The sequence below is a fragment of the Spea bombifrons genome, chromosome 1 (genome assembly GCF_027358695.1).
Source record: "Spea bombifrons isolate aSpeBom1 chromosome 1, aSpeBom1.2.pri, whole genome shotgun sequence".
Lineage (NCBI taxonomy): Eukaryota > Metazoa > Chordata > Amphibia > Anura > Pelobatidae > Spea > Spea bombifrons.
The window spans coordinates 55,900,501-55,918,296 of record NC_071087.1 but is presented as its reverse complement, the minus strand read 5'-3'; the positions used below and the strand labels follow the sequence as shown (position 1 = coordinate 55,918,296).

The 17,796-nt window shown below is 38.1% G+C and overlaps 2 protein-coding genes across 2 annotated transcripts in view; both read left to right on the top strand.

Moving 5' to 3' along the window:
* LOC128473505 (rod cGMP-specific 3',5'-cyclic phosphodiesterase subunit beta-like) overlaps positions 1 to 1,436 on the top strand; it is a 29,376-nt gene extending 27,940 nt beyond the window's left edge. The window contains exon 22 of the mRNA XM_053455745.1: positions 1,237 to 1,436. Coding sequence (XP_053311720.1) covers positions 1,237 to 1,295 — 59 coding nt within the window. The 3' untranslated portion in view covers positions 1,296 to 1,436. The remainder of the gene's footprint in view (positions 1 to 1,236) is intronic.
* A 6,815-nt stretch (positions 1,437 to 8,251) lies between these two features.
* LOC128488556 (neuronal acetylcholine receptor subunit alpha-7-like) overlaps positions 8,252 to 17,796 on the top strand; it is a 47,264-nt gene continuing 37,719 nt past the window's right edge. The window contains exon 1 of the mRNA XM_053461681.1: positions 8,252 to 8,427. Within this exon, the coding sequence (XP_053317656.1) occupies positions 8,349 to 8,427 (79 nt within the window). The 5' untranslated portion in view covers positions 8,252 to 8,348. The remainder of the gene's footprint in view (positions 8,428 to 17,796) is intronic.

Here is a 17,796-nt window from a genome sequence, read left to right as displayed (position 1 = left end):
CCAGGTAACATCAACACTGTCTGTCACGTAGCACTGAAAGATCTGTTTTCCCTACAAAATGGCAAGATACATTTGTCCAAGATTAATTGTTGTAAGCCAGGCATCTAGTATATTTCCACAAGGGAAAAAAAGACAGAAAAACAATTCCTCTGTCATCCCTGTCAGATTGCACATTAAAGGAGCTGAATTATCAACCCGAACCAAATAGTTTTTTGGTGGAATGGTTTGCAATCCTGCAGTTCAAGCAATGAGGCTTCTGATGCTGCATTTAGATATAAAACCGTTATAATGATGTCACCTTATTAATTTGTCTGACGATTGCATCGATAATAATACAAGTCCATGTATATGCACAATGGGACGGAGTGCCAGAACCACATTTACGCTTACAACTACATACATCACTATCCGCTAGAGGCCACATATATGGTACATGGGTGTCCCCGGAGGGGGGAAAGAGGGGTACCTTCCCTGGAAATTCAAAAAGGCCCACTGGAGAGGCAACAGGGGAGGGAGAAACAGTAGGCTGTTAACAGTAGGTTAACTAGACACAGAGAGCAGAAAAAATGCACCGGTAGTCAGGGGAGTGCAGCAAAAAAGCTGTAATTTAATTCTGTTCATCCCCTGCTGTCAGAGTGGTTTGGTCTGCTCTCTTCCTCTCGGTGATCTCCTCCTTTTCACTCTTCCAGCTGCTCCTTTACAGGCACAGAGTCCAAGACTGCAGATAGGGTTAGTTAACTGTAGATTGGGCTTGGGGGCAGGGGCTACACTAAGCCTACAGTACAAACTGCATCTACAATAATATTCAGCCAGCTGTATTGCTAGCCGAACTTCATGGCAATTGTAGTCATAGAATGGGGTTGTTGTGGGCCTACATTACACACTTTTTTTTGTTGTCGACTCCAGCTCCCATGATATACAGTCAGCCATTACTGGCTGAACCCATAAGGGTACTGATTTTCAGGCACTGTCCAGCTGTCCCTTGTAGCTGCGCCACTGTCCTACTTTAGCATCAATGGCAGTCATGGGCTGGTTGGGCAAACCTGACAAATCCATTGATTTTACAGCTCAGGGAACTCAAGGAGCTGTAAAATCAATGGAGTTATACCATACACAGTGACAGTTCTGATGTTGTTTTATTGGTTGCGTCATTAATGAAAGCATGTTGTTGATGTTCTGCAATGCTCTAAGATGTTTCCAAATGGTAATGGGCACCTTCTGTTTTATCATTCACAGCGGCTGCTGCAGGTACTGGTCAGACTACTGCCAAATCTTCAACATGTGTGATATGTTAATAAAATGATTAACTATTACTTTACACAGATGCTCTGTGGAAAAAGCATTTATGTTATGCCATTTTAAAACCAGATTACTGCTTAAAAGAAGACAGATTAATATTATGCGTACCATACGCAGCTACATTAACATTGGGTATTGGCAAGGGCATTTCATGTTTGCAACATTAATCCATAGATGTATCTTCATTCATTTTTTTCATGCTCATATTTGGTTATGAGTCAAATTAGGCTACAGCCAAAGTCCTCTAGCATATCAGGTAAAAATATACTCTGTGTCTCCCTCAATTATGTGAATTAAGTGGAAAAGTGACAGTATGGAGTGTCTTTGTTGGTATTATAGCAGTTGGATTATCCACCTTTCCTTCTCCAGTAGACGAAGTACTCTCAACGAGCCCAACTCATCAGCTAGTTGTCAAATAAAATAGTTAAAATGTTGAGTTGACTTTTGTGAATAGGTTTCTTCATTTTATCCAACGTGGTTGAGGTGACCTGCCAACTTAGCATTTTGTGAAAGGATCCCCTATTACAAACTATGTTCTCGCACAATTAAATTATATAAAATATAATACATTTTAAACGTAGCAATATCTCTATAATTATTAGTAGAGAATGGTGTTTAACCATTAACATAGATCCCAAAGCATGTAGATTAAAATATGTTAATAAAAAATACTGTAAAAATTAGTGATCCATTTTTAATATGTATTACATACAGAATTTTTTCCAGGCTCTGTTTATTGTTGTTTTTTTTGTGTTTGAGGTTCATATGAGTTTTATGCATTATAATAATATTTGTATTTAATGAGCACTAGGAAAAAATGTGTCAGTGTGTTAAAGTGAATTTGTTTTATGGATTAACATGAATATAAATTAAAAGATAAGATAAATGTACAAGTTTTCAATTTATTTTAAATAAAGGCTTTTTTTCAAAAACAATTATTTATTTTTTTTCTAAGTCTGTATTTTATATAGTTGTAAACTGATTATAAACTAATATAAAATTTAAAAATGTTTTTCAAAAGTATTTTTATCTGGGTGGTAATAACTGTGATGAAAAGAGCAGTTTATCAGGAAATTGTTGTCTCTAAAGTTACTTTTTTTAACAGATCACATAAAACCACCTCTGTAAGACATGAGGTTTGCAATATCTCAATGTTTAATATACATAGCCGGACAGGCTACCTGGAGCTCCTCCTCTTCTGGGACTGGTTTTGGGAAGGGGCAGGGCTAGCCTCAAACAGCCTTTTATGGGTGGGTGTGGCCAGTGAAAGACAAAACTGACCCTTAGACCTGGGGAATCAGGGTTTTCATCTGGAGACTTTAGGTCAAACCTGAAAAGTTCCAATATTGAACAATATTCTGGGTAAAACAAAAATAATTTAGCCAGAGCAACCCTGTGAGAACTTCTGCTGCCCTGCAACCGTAGCATCTGTAGCATTTAGGCTGTGAGTGCTATTTTCATGGTGCACAAAACCAGTTAGAGGCCCTTTTCAATTATCTGTGTCTAGAGTGCCTTGGATACCCTCAGCGCCAGACAGGTGGTGACAGGTTAGCCCTGGTACTTCCAAGCACATTATGTTTTTATTCTCGCTGGAGCGGCAGATCGGGTGAGTATGGGGGCTGTCAGCCAGTGGCGCAGCAGGCATTTGCCCGGTGTGCCAGATGGCCAGTCTGGTCTTATGCCTCTGATTTCATTTTCGCTCCTGCCTGTAAAAATATCATACAAATGATATACAAGTTTATGCATTGGACGCATAGGACACAAAAGAGTAATGTACATAATACATTTATTGGTATTCTTTATAATGGGATATTTATACACCATTTTGTAGGTTTGTCCAAATATTCTAAAAGGGGCAGTTTTATCCCTAATACAGCACTTTAACATGTATCATCTGTAAGAAAGAAAACATTAGAAACTGGCCTTGAGGTAATTCTGCAACTTAAGAGCTGGTCTGCCCTCCATTTTGAAGCAGTTTTGGCCGCTTTAAATCAATGCATGAGCTTTCTGCATTCCACAGAGGGGTCTCATTAGATCTTCTGGGGCTGTCACAGAAGCCAGAGTTTGCTGTGAGTCACCATGCATGCAAACTATCGCACTATTTCTGCCAAATGCATTTCTTGCCATGCAAGTAGCTCTAGAGCAAATTAAAAAGAGCGAAAGTACAGATGGAATTATGAGCAGCCTCACTTTTAGTCAGACTTTCCCTTTTTGGACCAGCCTGAGGGGCATTTGGCCACTAGGCCAACTTCCTTGCGCTAGCCATCTTTTCTACTCCATAATGATTTCATTAACAAAGAGGCATTTTACAGATTAGTTTCCAGGAGATTTGCAATATCAACTCATTGACTTTGCTATACATTGTGAAGGGCTGACCCCAGGAAACTTATTTTTTCAGTAAAGGCTGAGCTAGCCCTGCATAATGCACCAGTGAGATTTCTTGAACCTCAACTCACACATTGTAGTACACGTTATATAGGGATAACTGAGTCCTTGGCTGCTAATCTATCATTTTCCGGTTTTCTAGTTTCACTCCTAATATATACCGTATTTGCTCGATTATAAGACGAGGTTTTTTTCAGAGCAAATGCTCTGAAAAATACCCCTCGTCTTATAATCGAGGTCGTCTTCTAATTAGACCTCAAAAAAATGTCTGCTGGGGCCAGGCTGCTTACCAGTGCTATATATATATATATATATCCCCCCTATATGCCACTCTGGCATATAGGGGGTTAAAAGGCATATCATGGGGCAGAGTGGCAAATAAAGGGGTATTAATGCATTTCTGGGGGCAGAGTGGCAACCTTGGGGGCAGATATGCATAACTGGGAGGGCAGGTTGGCAAATAAAAGGAAATAAAAATATATATATTTTTCTCAATCATAGCTTTTATTAAATATGAAAAAATTGTTTACATGAATTAATATTTACTAGTAAAACTTTTTTCCTATAGGGTCATCTTATATTCAGGCTTTTTGTTTTTTTCCTAAATTAATATTTAGATTTTGGGGGGTCGTCTTATAATCAGGGTCGTCTTATAATCGAGCAAATACGGTAATTACGGTATGATCAACAGATAACACTGTTAATAGTAAAGATCTGATGTGCACTGGAATTCTAGAATATATTCAACAGGAATCCAAGTGTCTGAACAGTAGATGGCAGTAGTATACTTACATGATTAATTCTGAGAATCATAGACCTTTGCTATGCGACTGTACTGAACCTTTAAAAAGTCCGAAAAGAAAATGATATTCTGGTGCTAATGAACATATTATCATCCATTAATAATACAATGCTAAGAAATCACTGCTGTTGGAACTAGGCAATTGGAATCTGTTAAAATGTAAATGTTACGGCTTCCATAAAATATATTGCTTCAATAATGAAAGGCTATGCATGAAAGGTTGTCCATGTTCTTCTAAAGTTAAGAACCTCAGCTTTTCTTAGTGACTGAACACATATTTTGTTTAAGTATGTGATAGAGTGTTTGCTCAAAGGTAATACTTTTTAATGTGCCAACATAGAAAAAGATGTGTTATCAATAAAGCATTCAGGACCCGTGAGGTCTCCTCTGAGATCCCAAAATTGATGTGACTCTTCATCTTTTTACCTGTTGGCCTGATAAATGGCAGCTTCTAGACCAAATCAGTTATATACATTTTCTATAGCAAGAAAGAACGGCTCTGTGTCTTCTGTCGCCATTAATACCCACCACGTATTGATATCGGTCAATGATGTCCATAGTCTTATGTTAAGGGGCGACATATCCTTTAAAATGTCTGTAGCTAGCAATTCATAAATCAATCTTGGTGATGTACAACAGCCTTCAAAGAGCAGATGTGTTTTGGGGGTTTAGCCCTAAAATCACCCCAAAAATAGTGCGCAATGGCATACGTGGTCCACATGAGGCCGATATGTTAAAGCAGGGCAGGACAGGCCCTAAGCAAACTATGTTATTGAAGCTCCCTGCTACCCTTACATTCATTGAAATTCCTTATATTTGTATTGTATGGCAGTTTAAAAATGTACAGAATTCACCTTGACACCTTACGCAGCAAAAACCATATTCTCTCATATTAATGACCTCATTGGCTTAGATTGTTGTAGATTGGATAAGTACTAACTAACGATAAGAACGAATGTCCTTGCTATCCATAAAGTCATGAAGAAATGTAATACTTTTGCATGCTTCCACACGGTACGTTTTTCTTAGATATTTTACCGTTTTGTATTTTTATAGTAATGAACTCATTCTTGGTTCTCTCACTGATACAAAATAATCTCATTAGATAACACATAGTTTGCTATTCTATTTAAGTGCAGCCAACACTATAGTCATTTTATTTCTATCTGATGTTTTTTTTTTCTTCTCAACAAATAACCATTATGTTTATAACCTTTTCCGCTATTATTCACGGCAAAAGAAATCTTGATGTAACAAAAAAAAAATAGTTATCTGTGTCTGATTGACAATATCTCTCTAAAGCTCTTATGGGGAGTGTCTCTGTTGTAATAGGGACACATTTGTGTCTGCACAACTGAATGACATTGTTTCAAAAAGCATTCGCACTATTAAAATAATTACATTCAAGCTCCAGCGTTCTGTTGTTTTAGCAGTTTTCTGATCTGTATTCTGTATAGGAAGTCAAAAAAGTATAACAAAATGTATCATGCTATGTATCATGCTATTCTCATGTATCAGACAGCTTAGCACATAACACGCAGACGAAGAGACAAAAAAGGGGACGATTCTTAGTCTTGGAAATAGCATAATTTACACATCTCCCCTTTTACGCCTATGAGCTGTCTAAAGCTCTATAAAAACAATGTTATAAAATCCTAAAATCCATGTTACATAGTTAAACGTTAAGTTGGAAGATAAGTATTCAGACAAAAATATATCATTTAGAACATTATTTTTTTATAACATACAACTTTTACTTGCATAAGCAAAAAGTATTTTTTCCATCACTGTGTTACATTTATTATAGTGACCCACATGAGAAAGATTAGTTCTAATAATTGTTGTTGGTAGCTGTAGTGCGATTACTATGACAACATGACAGAAAACTTTATGCTCACCAAGAGACAAAAAATGAACTCTCTTGGTAAAACAAAATATACCTCATCTACCGCATAAAACACACCAAAATCCAAATCAGTTTACATAAACCAAATGCGAATACATTTTGGGCGCCTAGTGGTCGTAGTTAAGGGATGTCTGATGACCACTGTCCTTTTTCTGACTTACTATAACTATAGTGCAAGGCGCAAAGGACGAGTGGGTGGGGGAAGATAGAAGGAGGGAATTTTTTGTCTTACAGTTCAGCCATTGAATGAAAAAATACAGGGGCATTTTGAATAATTAAATACTTTATCCTACTGAGCAGGGATGGTTCTGGGCAACCTGCACCTAGAAAAAAACTATATCATGCTCCTCAGGTCCGCATGACCACACTGACAGAATCTTGCGATTTGGCAGAATCTTGCGATTTCGCACAATCTTGCGAATTCACACAATCTATCGATTTGGCAGAACCAGAGTGTGCTTCTAGACGTCATGTGACGAGACATCCCTCTCCAGGAGATCACCACTGGTCAGTGCTGGATTCCCACACAATGGCTGCCCAGGCAGGAATAATAAATACAATAGAGAAGCGTGTGTGTGTACTCTATGGGCGAGGCTACTACAGCACCAACAATTCTGATCAATAACACCATTCTGATGATGCCGCACCCCATTGGAATGGGTAGGGCATATTAACCCCACCCATGCTCCGACTTATCCCACCTTTGCCCCACCCCCTTGACAGGGCTAAAAATCTGCTGCACCCCAAAAGCTACAAAGGATGTTGGCTACACACAGACCTCCATAGTGTACATCAGCTGGTTACAGAGACATGTTCCTGCAGCCCACTGACCTGCTGTCCTATATGTAGTCTGTCTAGGCCAGAATACGCCACTTGCTATGTCACTTTTATAAATGTGACACGTTGGTATGGGCTGTGTGGTAAATTTCATCACATGTATTCACTTAATTTCAAGCAGAGTCTTTATGAGATAAGAAAAATGGGTGAAAATTGTCAACCAAATTATGGGTTAAGTGACCCTTCAGTTCTTTTTAGTTTTCCAGAATCATCTTTGGGACAAATCATGTTTTTGGATAAGTCATAGCAAACCCACCTGTTCATCCATATGTAAGCAAACCACCCATCACCGTGGACCCTACTGGAGATACACATGCCAGATATGCAATCTTTTAACATAACTAACTTTCCCAGTCTGTACCCTATTTTATTTGTCCCCAGAAATTTCATTTAATTAACCTCAGTTAAGTTAAATAAAGTATTTTCCTTTATATATCCATAAAATAAAAATTTGAACATAGATTATTATTGTTTCAAGTTATGTCTTGTTAACAAAAACTACACCACATCCCTATGACCACATCATGTCCTATCTAAGGAATATATTGTTTATACCATCCTGGTAATGACAAAACCTGTACCAACCAACACAATCCTGCAAACAAATCTCCTGCCCTCTGATATTAATGTTAAGCAGTACCATCACAGGGGAAACACAGCCCAACAAGGTCCTCCTCACTTGGTTCCAGCAGTGCAGTGGTGCTGAACTGCTGAGTCTGATATTAGGTGGCTGCTCACAGCAGAGGGTGGAAGAGAAGGAGGAAAGCTCTAGTATAACAAGCAGCTCTCAAGTCACATAGATCTCTTCTAGTAATCACACACACTATCATTTACTGTGACTATTCTGTAAATGCTTTTCTGACATCTCTTCTTTACCTCTTATTAAAGGCAGATAGGTTGTAGCTCTGGACACTATCATTGAACACCTACCTAGACATGTAGCAGAACATATGGACTTTATGTCACTTGTGGATCAGAATGGTTTGCTGCAGCTGCTGCTTGGTGACTGAAGACGTTGTATCTGGAAAATCGTTAATAATCTGGAGCTGTGACTTTGTGGGCAGATTTCTTTGACATTATTTCAAGAGGACATTGGAAAGTTAATGTGCTGCCTCTAAAATGCTTTCGGAGAGGAGCTCTGGGCTTTTGGCTTATGGTTTCTACCTGTGGACTTTCCAGTTCCTGACATTTCTAGGAGGTAAGTTCTAAATAAGATGCCCTATCATTATAATCATTGGGGATGTCTGTAAAAGTTGATTTAATGAAATGAAAATAATAATAATAATAAACAATAATAGTATTTTTAATAGTCCCAGAATATAGTTCAATAAAAGTTATTATTACAAATTGTAAAACGATTTAACTGTTATTTTTTCCAAAGGGATTATGTGCTATAAATGTTTTATCTAGTGCAAAAAAATCCATTTGTAGCATTTATTTGCATGAGAAGATGGGATGTTCTGTAACAGTTGTGCTTTGTGTACACAAGTCATGTACATAAATGTAATAATAGGACAGTTATAGGACAGCATTTATAAGTTATTCAATGCAGTTTATTTCCAATATATGTGTGTTTCTGTGCGCTAATACAATATCTAAGTGTGATATTAATGTCTATGTGCTATGTTGGGTCTTGCCACTAAATAGTTAAATAGTTTTATATTTAAGCAGTGACATTTTTAATGTAATAATAATGCTATGTAATGTAAAGTAATTTACTGTATGTAAATACTTGGTGATAGAGAGATAGATTGATTTATCAAGAGAAGCACATCTATACAGAATACCAGTATGGGAATGAGTAGAAATATCCTGGTTCCAAGAGCTAACAATCAAGAGCAGTAGGTTTTTTTGCATCAAAAAAAAAAAAAGGGCTGGCAACATTTGGAATGATTAAAAAATGTATTGGAAAGATGGACATTTCACAATACTAGGAATGTTCTTTCTAATGCTGCACTTAAATTAAATGTTAAATTCATTAGAGAGGAACAACACCTTTAATCAGAATACACACCTGTTAGGTGTGTAATTGTATGTGTTCTTTGAAGTACCTGTCAGGTTACACAGGGGTCACAAAGCAAAGCACACATGTATGAGTGCGCAGTGATCCCTTTGCTCTTGCAGCTTCCAGATAAAAGAAAGTTTGCATGAGAGTTCTGCTTCAGCTTATTGACTTCAATATACATTATGAAGGGCCAAGCGAGCTTCTGCTGGCTTTGTATAATATATAGTTAAATCAGTGAAGGTTCCTGAAAGTCTGTTTACACGTTGAACTATCCATTATACATAGCCAGCTCTGCCCTTCTTGCTGGGCTTGTTAGTGTTGCCTCTTCATAATGAGCAATAAAGTAGAAGAGTTAAATTCACCCAACAACTCTCTCTGTAGTGAATAGACCCCAAAGACATTATCGGACAGGCAACCTTTTGAACCTAAGATTATATCTTGTTCAGCATCGTGGGAAACCCAACCCACATAAGATTTTAATGCATTTAACACAGATATCATTGTAAATTTAGTAAATTCTCAGTGGACCCAAGCTGTTCCTCATGACAAAAGTGGGCTAGTTGCACAAAAAGTAAAAACTGAGTTATTTACTAAGGACAAATTTTAGAACACTACCGTGCGACTTGTGTTAACTCGGCAATCCTCAGAGTTCAGTCCCGTGTACACAGCAGGTTTAAATACAAATACTATAGGTTTCAAAATTGTATATGGTTTATTATGGGAAAAAAGTATTCAGCAGATTAATAGTTTGTTAAACTCCCACCAAAGTGATACACAGTGCCAACGTTTGGCCAGCTTCTTCAGATTAATATAGAAATGTAGTGTAGTCTGGCCGGCACCAGGTAAAAAAAAATCTATTTGCTTCCCCATACCTAGAGCACCTGCATACACCAGATACTTTAGAGCTTTGTGTCGGTCCTCCAACTGCAGTGTAACCTTCGGTTATCTTTCCCAATGAAGCATGTATAGTAATTTACCTTCTAGCGAGTCATGAAAAATCATATCAGAACGCCGTGAGATGGTTCCCGTGAGGCAAGGTTTGTAAAAATTTGCCTATAATTCAACTTAATGGACTTCATGCCCTGAGGTAGTAGATTTTGTAAGATGTGTTTGACCCTCAGGTATTTTAATAAATCTGTGGAGGGCAGCCCGTGTTTGCCTTTTAGGTCAGAGAAGGGCAGCAACAATTTTTGTGCGTAATGTTCCCTCACTAATGCTGTATCTCGCGAATCTCAAAATGGAGGGCATGTTGCATATCCATATCCCTAAATTAAAAATGGGGGGAAAATAAAAAAAAAAGATGAAATAATACATTTTTATTCTGCACTCCTTACAGATTGGATCAACTTATATACAAATCAGCTGTTTTCACATAGAATAGTCTGAATGCTACTCCCAAGTGCAGGCAAATTGCTCATGCTATCGTAAATACTCATTGTAAATAATCAGGTTGCTGTTTTATAAACACTTCTGGACCTGCCAGTAAGACTAGCTGACTGATCGTAAGACTTAAACCGTTTGGCCCACCTGGTCTGCCCATTTTCTTCTGCTGTAAAATCCTAAAGCCTATTTTCTCTCAAGTATTCCGGACATCCTTATGATACCCTATGCATTTTTAAAATCCCTCACTGTATTAACATATACTACTTTTGCTGCGAGGCTGTTTTACTTGCCTGCCACCCGTCCGGTAAAGTAAAACCTGCTATATTTCAACATATACTTTACTTTAAACCTGAACTGTGTTCCTGTCGGGGGCCGGGTAATCAGGTCAGGTAGGAGCCTCATTGCAGGGGATACCTGGGGTTCTGTCTGCACACGCCGATGCATGGTTACCGGAGGATAAGACAGACAGGCACAAAGAAATACACCACAGGCAGAATTCCAGGTAATGCTATGTATTGTAAATTATGGCAGGACAAGCAAATACAGGTTAAACAGTCTCTTAGCAAGAAAACTTACGCATGGCAGGAAGCCCACTGGACAAGGCTGAAGGCAGGAAGCCCACTAGACAAGGCTAAAGGCAAAAAGCCCACTGGACAAGGCTGAAGGCAGGAAGCCCACTGGACAGGGCACAAGGCAATAAGCCCACTGGAAAGGGCACAAGGCAGGATCAGGTCCTCAGGAAGCCAAATAGCAAGTCAAGAATCAGGTACACAGGGCCAGAGCAAAACAGTCCACCAACTTCAATGCAAAGGCACCTAACAAACAGAGGAGTGTCCAGATATTGTCCTGGTCATTAGGTCAGGTGTGAATGACATAGGCTTCAGGTGAGGGAGGCAGGGTAATAAAGCTGTTGGTTAGGTCAGGTGTGGTAATGGCATAGGCTTCAGGTGGGGGATACAGATATAGCATAACCAAACACAGCTGAACATAAATAAATACATAGCGAACGAAGGGTAACACTTTAACTATCCTGCTGTCAGGATAGAATCCTGACAGTTCCTTCAACGAGTTCAGCAGAGTTGCAACCAAGTTACTTTGTTGTGACCATGGGCAACTTGGGATTTGTGAACCCCTGGTAGTCCCATTTTGTGGGGAACCTTTACTAAAAATGGTAAATCATTGGGCATTTTCCAGGTGCCACATAGCAGTTGTTCTTTCTCTAAGATGTGTTAACATTTGTACAATTTTCCCCATAATTTCATCTGCTGCTCACTCACTGTTACATCGCCAAAAGACAACATCTGGACCCTTGCCTTCCTGCGATTACTGTTATTTCAGTGTGCTAGATATTAAACAAGGACTTAATTAAAATTATATATAGATGTTACACAGATTGTTTTATCATTGTCGCGTGATTGCCATTTAGAGATTTTGGAAAATAGATTCAGTTTTAACTTAATTGTCTGTTAACACCATATACATTTAACAAATTACTTAGATTTTTTTTTTTAAAAAAAGGTAAAACTGCATCTGCAACTATACTAAGTACAAAGTTCACATATGCATTATATTTATCTTCTGTTTGATTTTGGTTTGCTTTTGTGTTTTTTTTTTGTTTGCTAAACAGTGTAATTGAGATATTTCATGTAAAAGTTCAAATCATTGGAGACGATAGACTAATGGAGAGGAATAATTGTGTATTTCCTGAGGAACGTCAGTCAGAGTAGATTTCAAGATTTGTGTATAAAAATCCCAAAATGCAGACCAGTTTCTTTCGAATCTGCATAATTCTTCCTTTCTATTATGTTATCTGTCTCCTTTTCTTAAGTTGCTGAATGTTGCTGATTAGTTCAGGTACTTTTAGTTAGATTGTGGTGAGAAGAATGGAGGTAACTTCCAATTGCATAGGTTTAGTATTGGAAAAAGTGAGACATCTGATTTCACCGTCATGCACTGGACAGACTGGATGGGCCGACTGGCTCTTACCTGCCGTCACTTTCTATGTAAATAATAATTTGAATAGCTGTCAAATTCTAGATTGTCTCTGATCCTAATTCTTATACAGTACCTATATAAAACACATAAATCATGCTTTTCCTACTTTATCAGCTTGTGATAATAGTTTCGTAGAGAACATAGACCGTTACAAACTAACTCCATGTATAGTATGCTGAAACAATTCAGTTAGAGAACTGGAAGTGGAGTCAGAGGACTGCTTCCATGTTCTTTTCTTGGTCCGCTTCTCCCCGGTATCAGCTCCGTTAACCGGGCCTCCCGGAGCACTTCTGCAAAAGGGAGGAACCTCAGTGCACCCCCTCTCCTCCAATTGGAAAAACTGGGAGAGACAGTTCCCGTCACTCAGCCCTTTTGCGGAAGTACTCTGAGAGACCAGAATAATGCAGGTGGATTTGTGGAGAAAGAGAGGTGCAGAAAAGCATTTCTTTCGCCACAAATCTGTCTGCATTATTCTGACCTCTTGAAATACTTCCTCAACAAGGCGGGGCCACGGCATGTACCACAGGGGCAGCCTGTCCCCGTTCTAGTAATTAGGGGAGAGGGTGTGGTGGAGGCTCCGCCTTTTGCGGAAGTGGACGAAGAAAGAAGACAGAAGAGCAAAAAGAGGCAAGAGAAGTGGAGCTGTGGAAAAGGAGAAAGGGATCGGCGGAGAAGGTAGGGCGGCATTAAGAGAGTGTGAGAGAGTGACAACTAATTTAGCTCTCTGAACTTTGTCAGAACCAAAAAGGGCAGGAAAAGAAATTCATTATCTGAAAACAAAAGGACCAAAACGAAAATGAAAAATTATTTTGTAGAATTTTTGGTCCATTTGCACAAGTTGAGGCTAATACAGTGTGGAAATTTTAACATGCAAAAGGATAGGCATAAAGCTATACTGAAGCCAGGACAAAACCAAGGACTGATTAAGGTCTGTGTCTTTTCCTCAGGAAGAATGTACAGATTAGATGAGCCAAATGGTTCTTATCTGCCATCAAATTCTATGTTTTTGTGTGTGATATAAATAATACAAACTTCTTCTGGGAATGACAGAGGGCCTCTAAAGGTATAATCATTGATAAATTATGGAGAATTGAGGAGAATTTGCATGAAATGCCCTGTCTTTTGTGGGAGACAGATGTTCTCTTAGGTTGGAAGACATGAATCTAAAAAACTTTAAAACGGACCATTAATTGTTGACAATGATACGAGTAACATAAGGTTTCTTTTTACGATTAAGTTCAGTTTTGATCCTTATCCTGATTGTAACATTTATTCTTTATTGCAACCTTGTAAAATATATTATCCATAAGTGCCACAAGCTAAAGGGGAGATCAATTACGCAAATCTATTTATTAAAAAGAGAGAAATAAAACTCACAAAAGTCATAATGTGGTTGGCCAAGTTTTAAGTGCCACAAATGAAATGTTAACAAATGTATTTAAGAGTGAAACATACTTTTTTTGTGACAGACATGTAAGGTGTTAAACATTAACATTTTCATTCCTTAACCCCTTAATGACAATTGCCGGTCCGGGCACTTACATCCAGTTAGTGACAACTGACGTGCCAGGACCGTCATGTCTTTAAACAGGGGCAGAAAACGATCTACATTGGCTTTCTGCACCCAAACAGTGTTTCTGTAATGCCTGGATGTCGAGGCATTCAGCAACACTGAGATCGGCATCAGGGGCCATGTCTGGCCCCTCGCTGGGGCGTCAACGTCGGCCATACAGTGTATGCGACAGACGCCCATTTTAAAATAATTTAGGATCAACGATCCCCTCCTAAACTTTAATGGTGTCGCTGAAATGCCTCGATAGTGAGGCAGTTAGCAACATCGAACTCCCACCCCAGGACGGGCCGTGACTGCTCCGCCACCTCGAGTGATTTCTAAAATACAATACGTTTCTAAAATAGTTTAGAAAGGGCTCTTTCTGAACTATTTTGACCGGTACAAGGGGATAGGAAGAGAGGTCGCAGGGGTCCTACTCTGCAACCCCTGTAGTTACACCAGTGGTTATATACTATTCATGTCCTATCTACCCTTTGTACAGCGCTGAAGAATATGATAGCGTTATAGGAATAATACAAATATCACAATGGAACTCAGTGGTTATCAGTGCCATAACGGGGTATCTAATCTAGAGCTACAAAAGATGTTTTAAAAGGAATGGAGCACTATAGTTATGAAGAAAGGTTAACTAATTTAAATCTGTTTAGTTTAGAAAAACGTCGCCTCAGAGGGGATATGATAACATTATATAAATATATTCAGGGCCAATACAAACCATTGTGTGGAAATCTGTTCATAAACAGGACTATGCATAGGACACGTGGTCATGCATTTAGACTGGAAGAAAGGAGATTTAGACTAAAGCAGAGGAAAGGGTTTTTAACAGTAAGGACAATAAGGATGTGGAATTCTCTGCCTGCAGAGGTAGTTTTATCAGAGTCTGTACAGACGTTTAAACTGCAACTGGATGGATACCTGGAAAAACATAATATTCGGGGATATAATCTTTAATTATGGGGAAACAGCTTATTGATCCAAGGAGAAATCTGACTGCCATTTTGGGGTGAAGAAGGAATTTTTTCCCTGGTTAGTGCAAACTTGGAAAGAGCGAAGCCGGGGTTTTTTGCCTTCTTTTGGATCAAACAGCAACAAATTAACAGATATAGGAAAGGCTGAACTTGATGGACGCATGTCTTTTTTCAGCCTATGTAACTATGTAACTATGTATATATTTACTACGGGAGCAAAGCTGGAAACATTGACACAGTTTTTCAGGACAGAAAAAGCAATAATCTCGGTCATGTTCATTTAGCATGATTTATTCACAAGATAATCTTATTTCTTAAATCACCCTGAACAGATTCACTGAAGACACACTGAAGATTATGTAATAACATTGTGAGTAAATATTTGTAGTCTTGTGATATATAATTCATATTCTAGCTACTATAACACAACAATCAAATATCAATGTAGATGGAAAAACGAGTGTATACAATTTTATAATTGCCCCTGATAAATACCTGTTTAGGTTGAAACATTGGCTTACCTATACATCATAAATTAATTTGTTATATTTTGTATATATTTTGTTCTGGATTTTAAGCTTGTTTGAGCAGGGCCCTCCTTACCTGTTGTTTCTGTAAGTCAATATTGTTTTGTTATATATTACTTGTTTTAGCCTGTTTACCCAGTGTACAGCAGTACAGAATATGATGGCACTAGCTATCTAAACAAATAATAATAATAATAATAATTTTGTATGTTTTTTTATTATTATTTATATAAATTGTTTGGGGACTTTCAGATTAGTTTCCTATGCATCCTAGACCTTGAATTATTATATATTTTGGTCTGCAATTCTCTGACTTTTCTGTGTGCAGCTAGGGGAAAATGTTAATGTCCCAAATCATGAACAGTTTTCATTTCCATCCATGAAATGTATTTGATGAGCTTTAATTATGACTCATCTCGTCCGATATGGCCTTTGAGTGAATCAAATTCTGTTCAGTTTTATGTTTGCAAAATAATTCAAGGGAATGTGTCATTGAAAAATGTTACACACAGTTCTAGCCTTTAGTCTGCCCTATGAAGCATTGGAGTACATAGCCAACACGATTCATTTATTATTAAAACACCTTGTGCACTTTTCCCTCTCACTCATTACGTATACTAACCAGAATGATTACATGGTTAGGTAAATATCTGAAGTAATAACCTCCTCAGCAGTACATATTGGAAAAGAAAAAGCAATATTTGCCCAGATTACTAGGTTAATACCCATGATAGATACAAACTGAAACTATGTGTTCTGTCCTTTTTTCCAACTGTGTAAATCTCAAAACGTATTCAGTCATTGGTCTTGTCTTACATTAAGAAAGTTGTTATTCATGTCGAGTGCATGTCTAAATTCCCTCACTGTATTAACCTCTACGACCTCTACTGGGAGGCTCTTCCACTTATTGTTCACCCTCTCAGTGAAGTAAAAAAGTAAGTTAAGAGAGGGTGTCAGCCATATATACAGCCAATAATTATTGTAGAAGAAATATACTTTTGACCTGTGTTTAGGTAAAAGCTGGGTATGTGAATGTGTTTGTGTGACTGTTTGTGTAATGTCTGGTAACAGAGGGATTAATTCTCTGAAACTGCTTATGCCTGGTAATAGAGAGGTTAATTATCTGAAACTGCTCATATCTGTATATATATCATTAAAGCCAGTGTGTGTAATCTCACCGGTTTCATGGTGTGTCCCTGAATGACAGAAACTAAATGTGGTCACCCTAGCGGAAACCCATAGAGAATTGTCATTAGGCCGAGATGAGACTGTTAGATATAGTTATTTTTATTATATCAAGAGCAGCTTCTCTCAACTTTTTTAGCGCCAGCCCTGTATGTGATGCATTTTTGGCAAAGTGAAGACCAGGAGCCAGCCATGTATCACAGTTCTCCTTTCGATCCATACGGTTCCTTTTTCTTCCCGTTTTGCAATTTGTTCTCTCCCTTTTGATTTAAACCTGAAATCAAATAGCAGTTCCTTTTCTTATTCTGTTCTTCTCACCTTGTATTGGTTTTGTAAATATGTTTATTCTAGTATTTTGAAAACTCAGTTATATTACTCTGTGGTTCTCTGTTTTCTCCAGTAACAATGTCATCAATGCACTATGATGCCCCTGAGAGCGTAAAATAGCATTTCAAAAACTAACTGTCTCACCAGATCCAGTATAGCTGCTTTTCAAGGACTACTGCAAATGAGACCATGTTTCAAGCATAGCTTCAAATGGCTCCCCGGTGCCCACTCAAAGTCCCTTAACAATTCACTCATCTATAGCACAAAGCAGGGAGCTTGCGCTAAGCACGGAGAAAAACACATAACTGCATCCCAGTTCACATTTCTACAATTTATATATGTCGTCGTTATAATTTGGCTTTACTGAGCAGAACGTACTTCTTAAAATTAACCAGTATTTTTCTGATTGTATTATAAAAATGGAAAGATTTTTTTCATGTACCCCAAGTGTTAAATTCAGCTCGCAGTAGGTTTTAGAGAGATATTTTAGCAGTACCACTGCTTGTATTTTTTTATCACAGTGGGCTTCCATTATGTCTCTTTAGCTCACATACTGTCGCTCTCTCTGTAGACCCCAAATATTCCTGTCCCTTTTTCCTCCCCC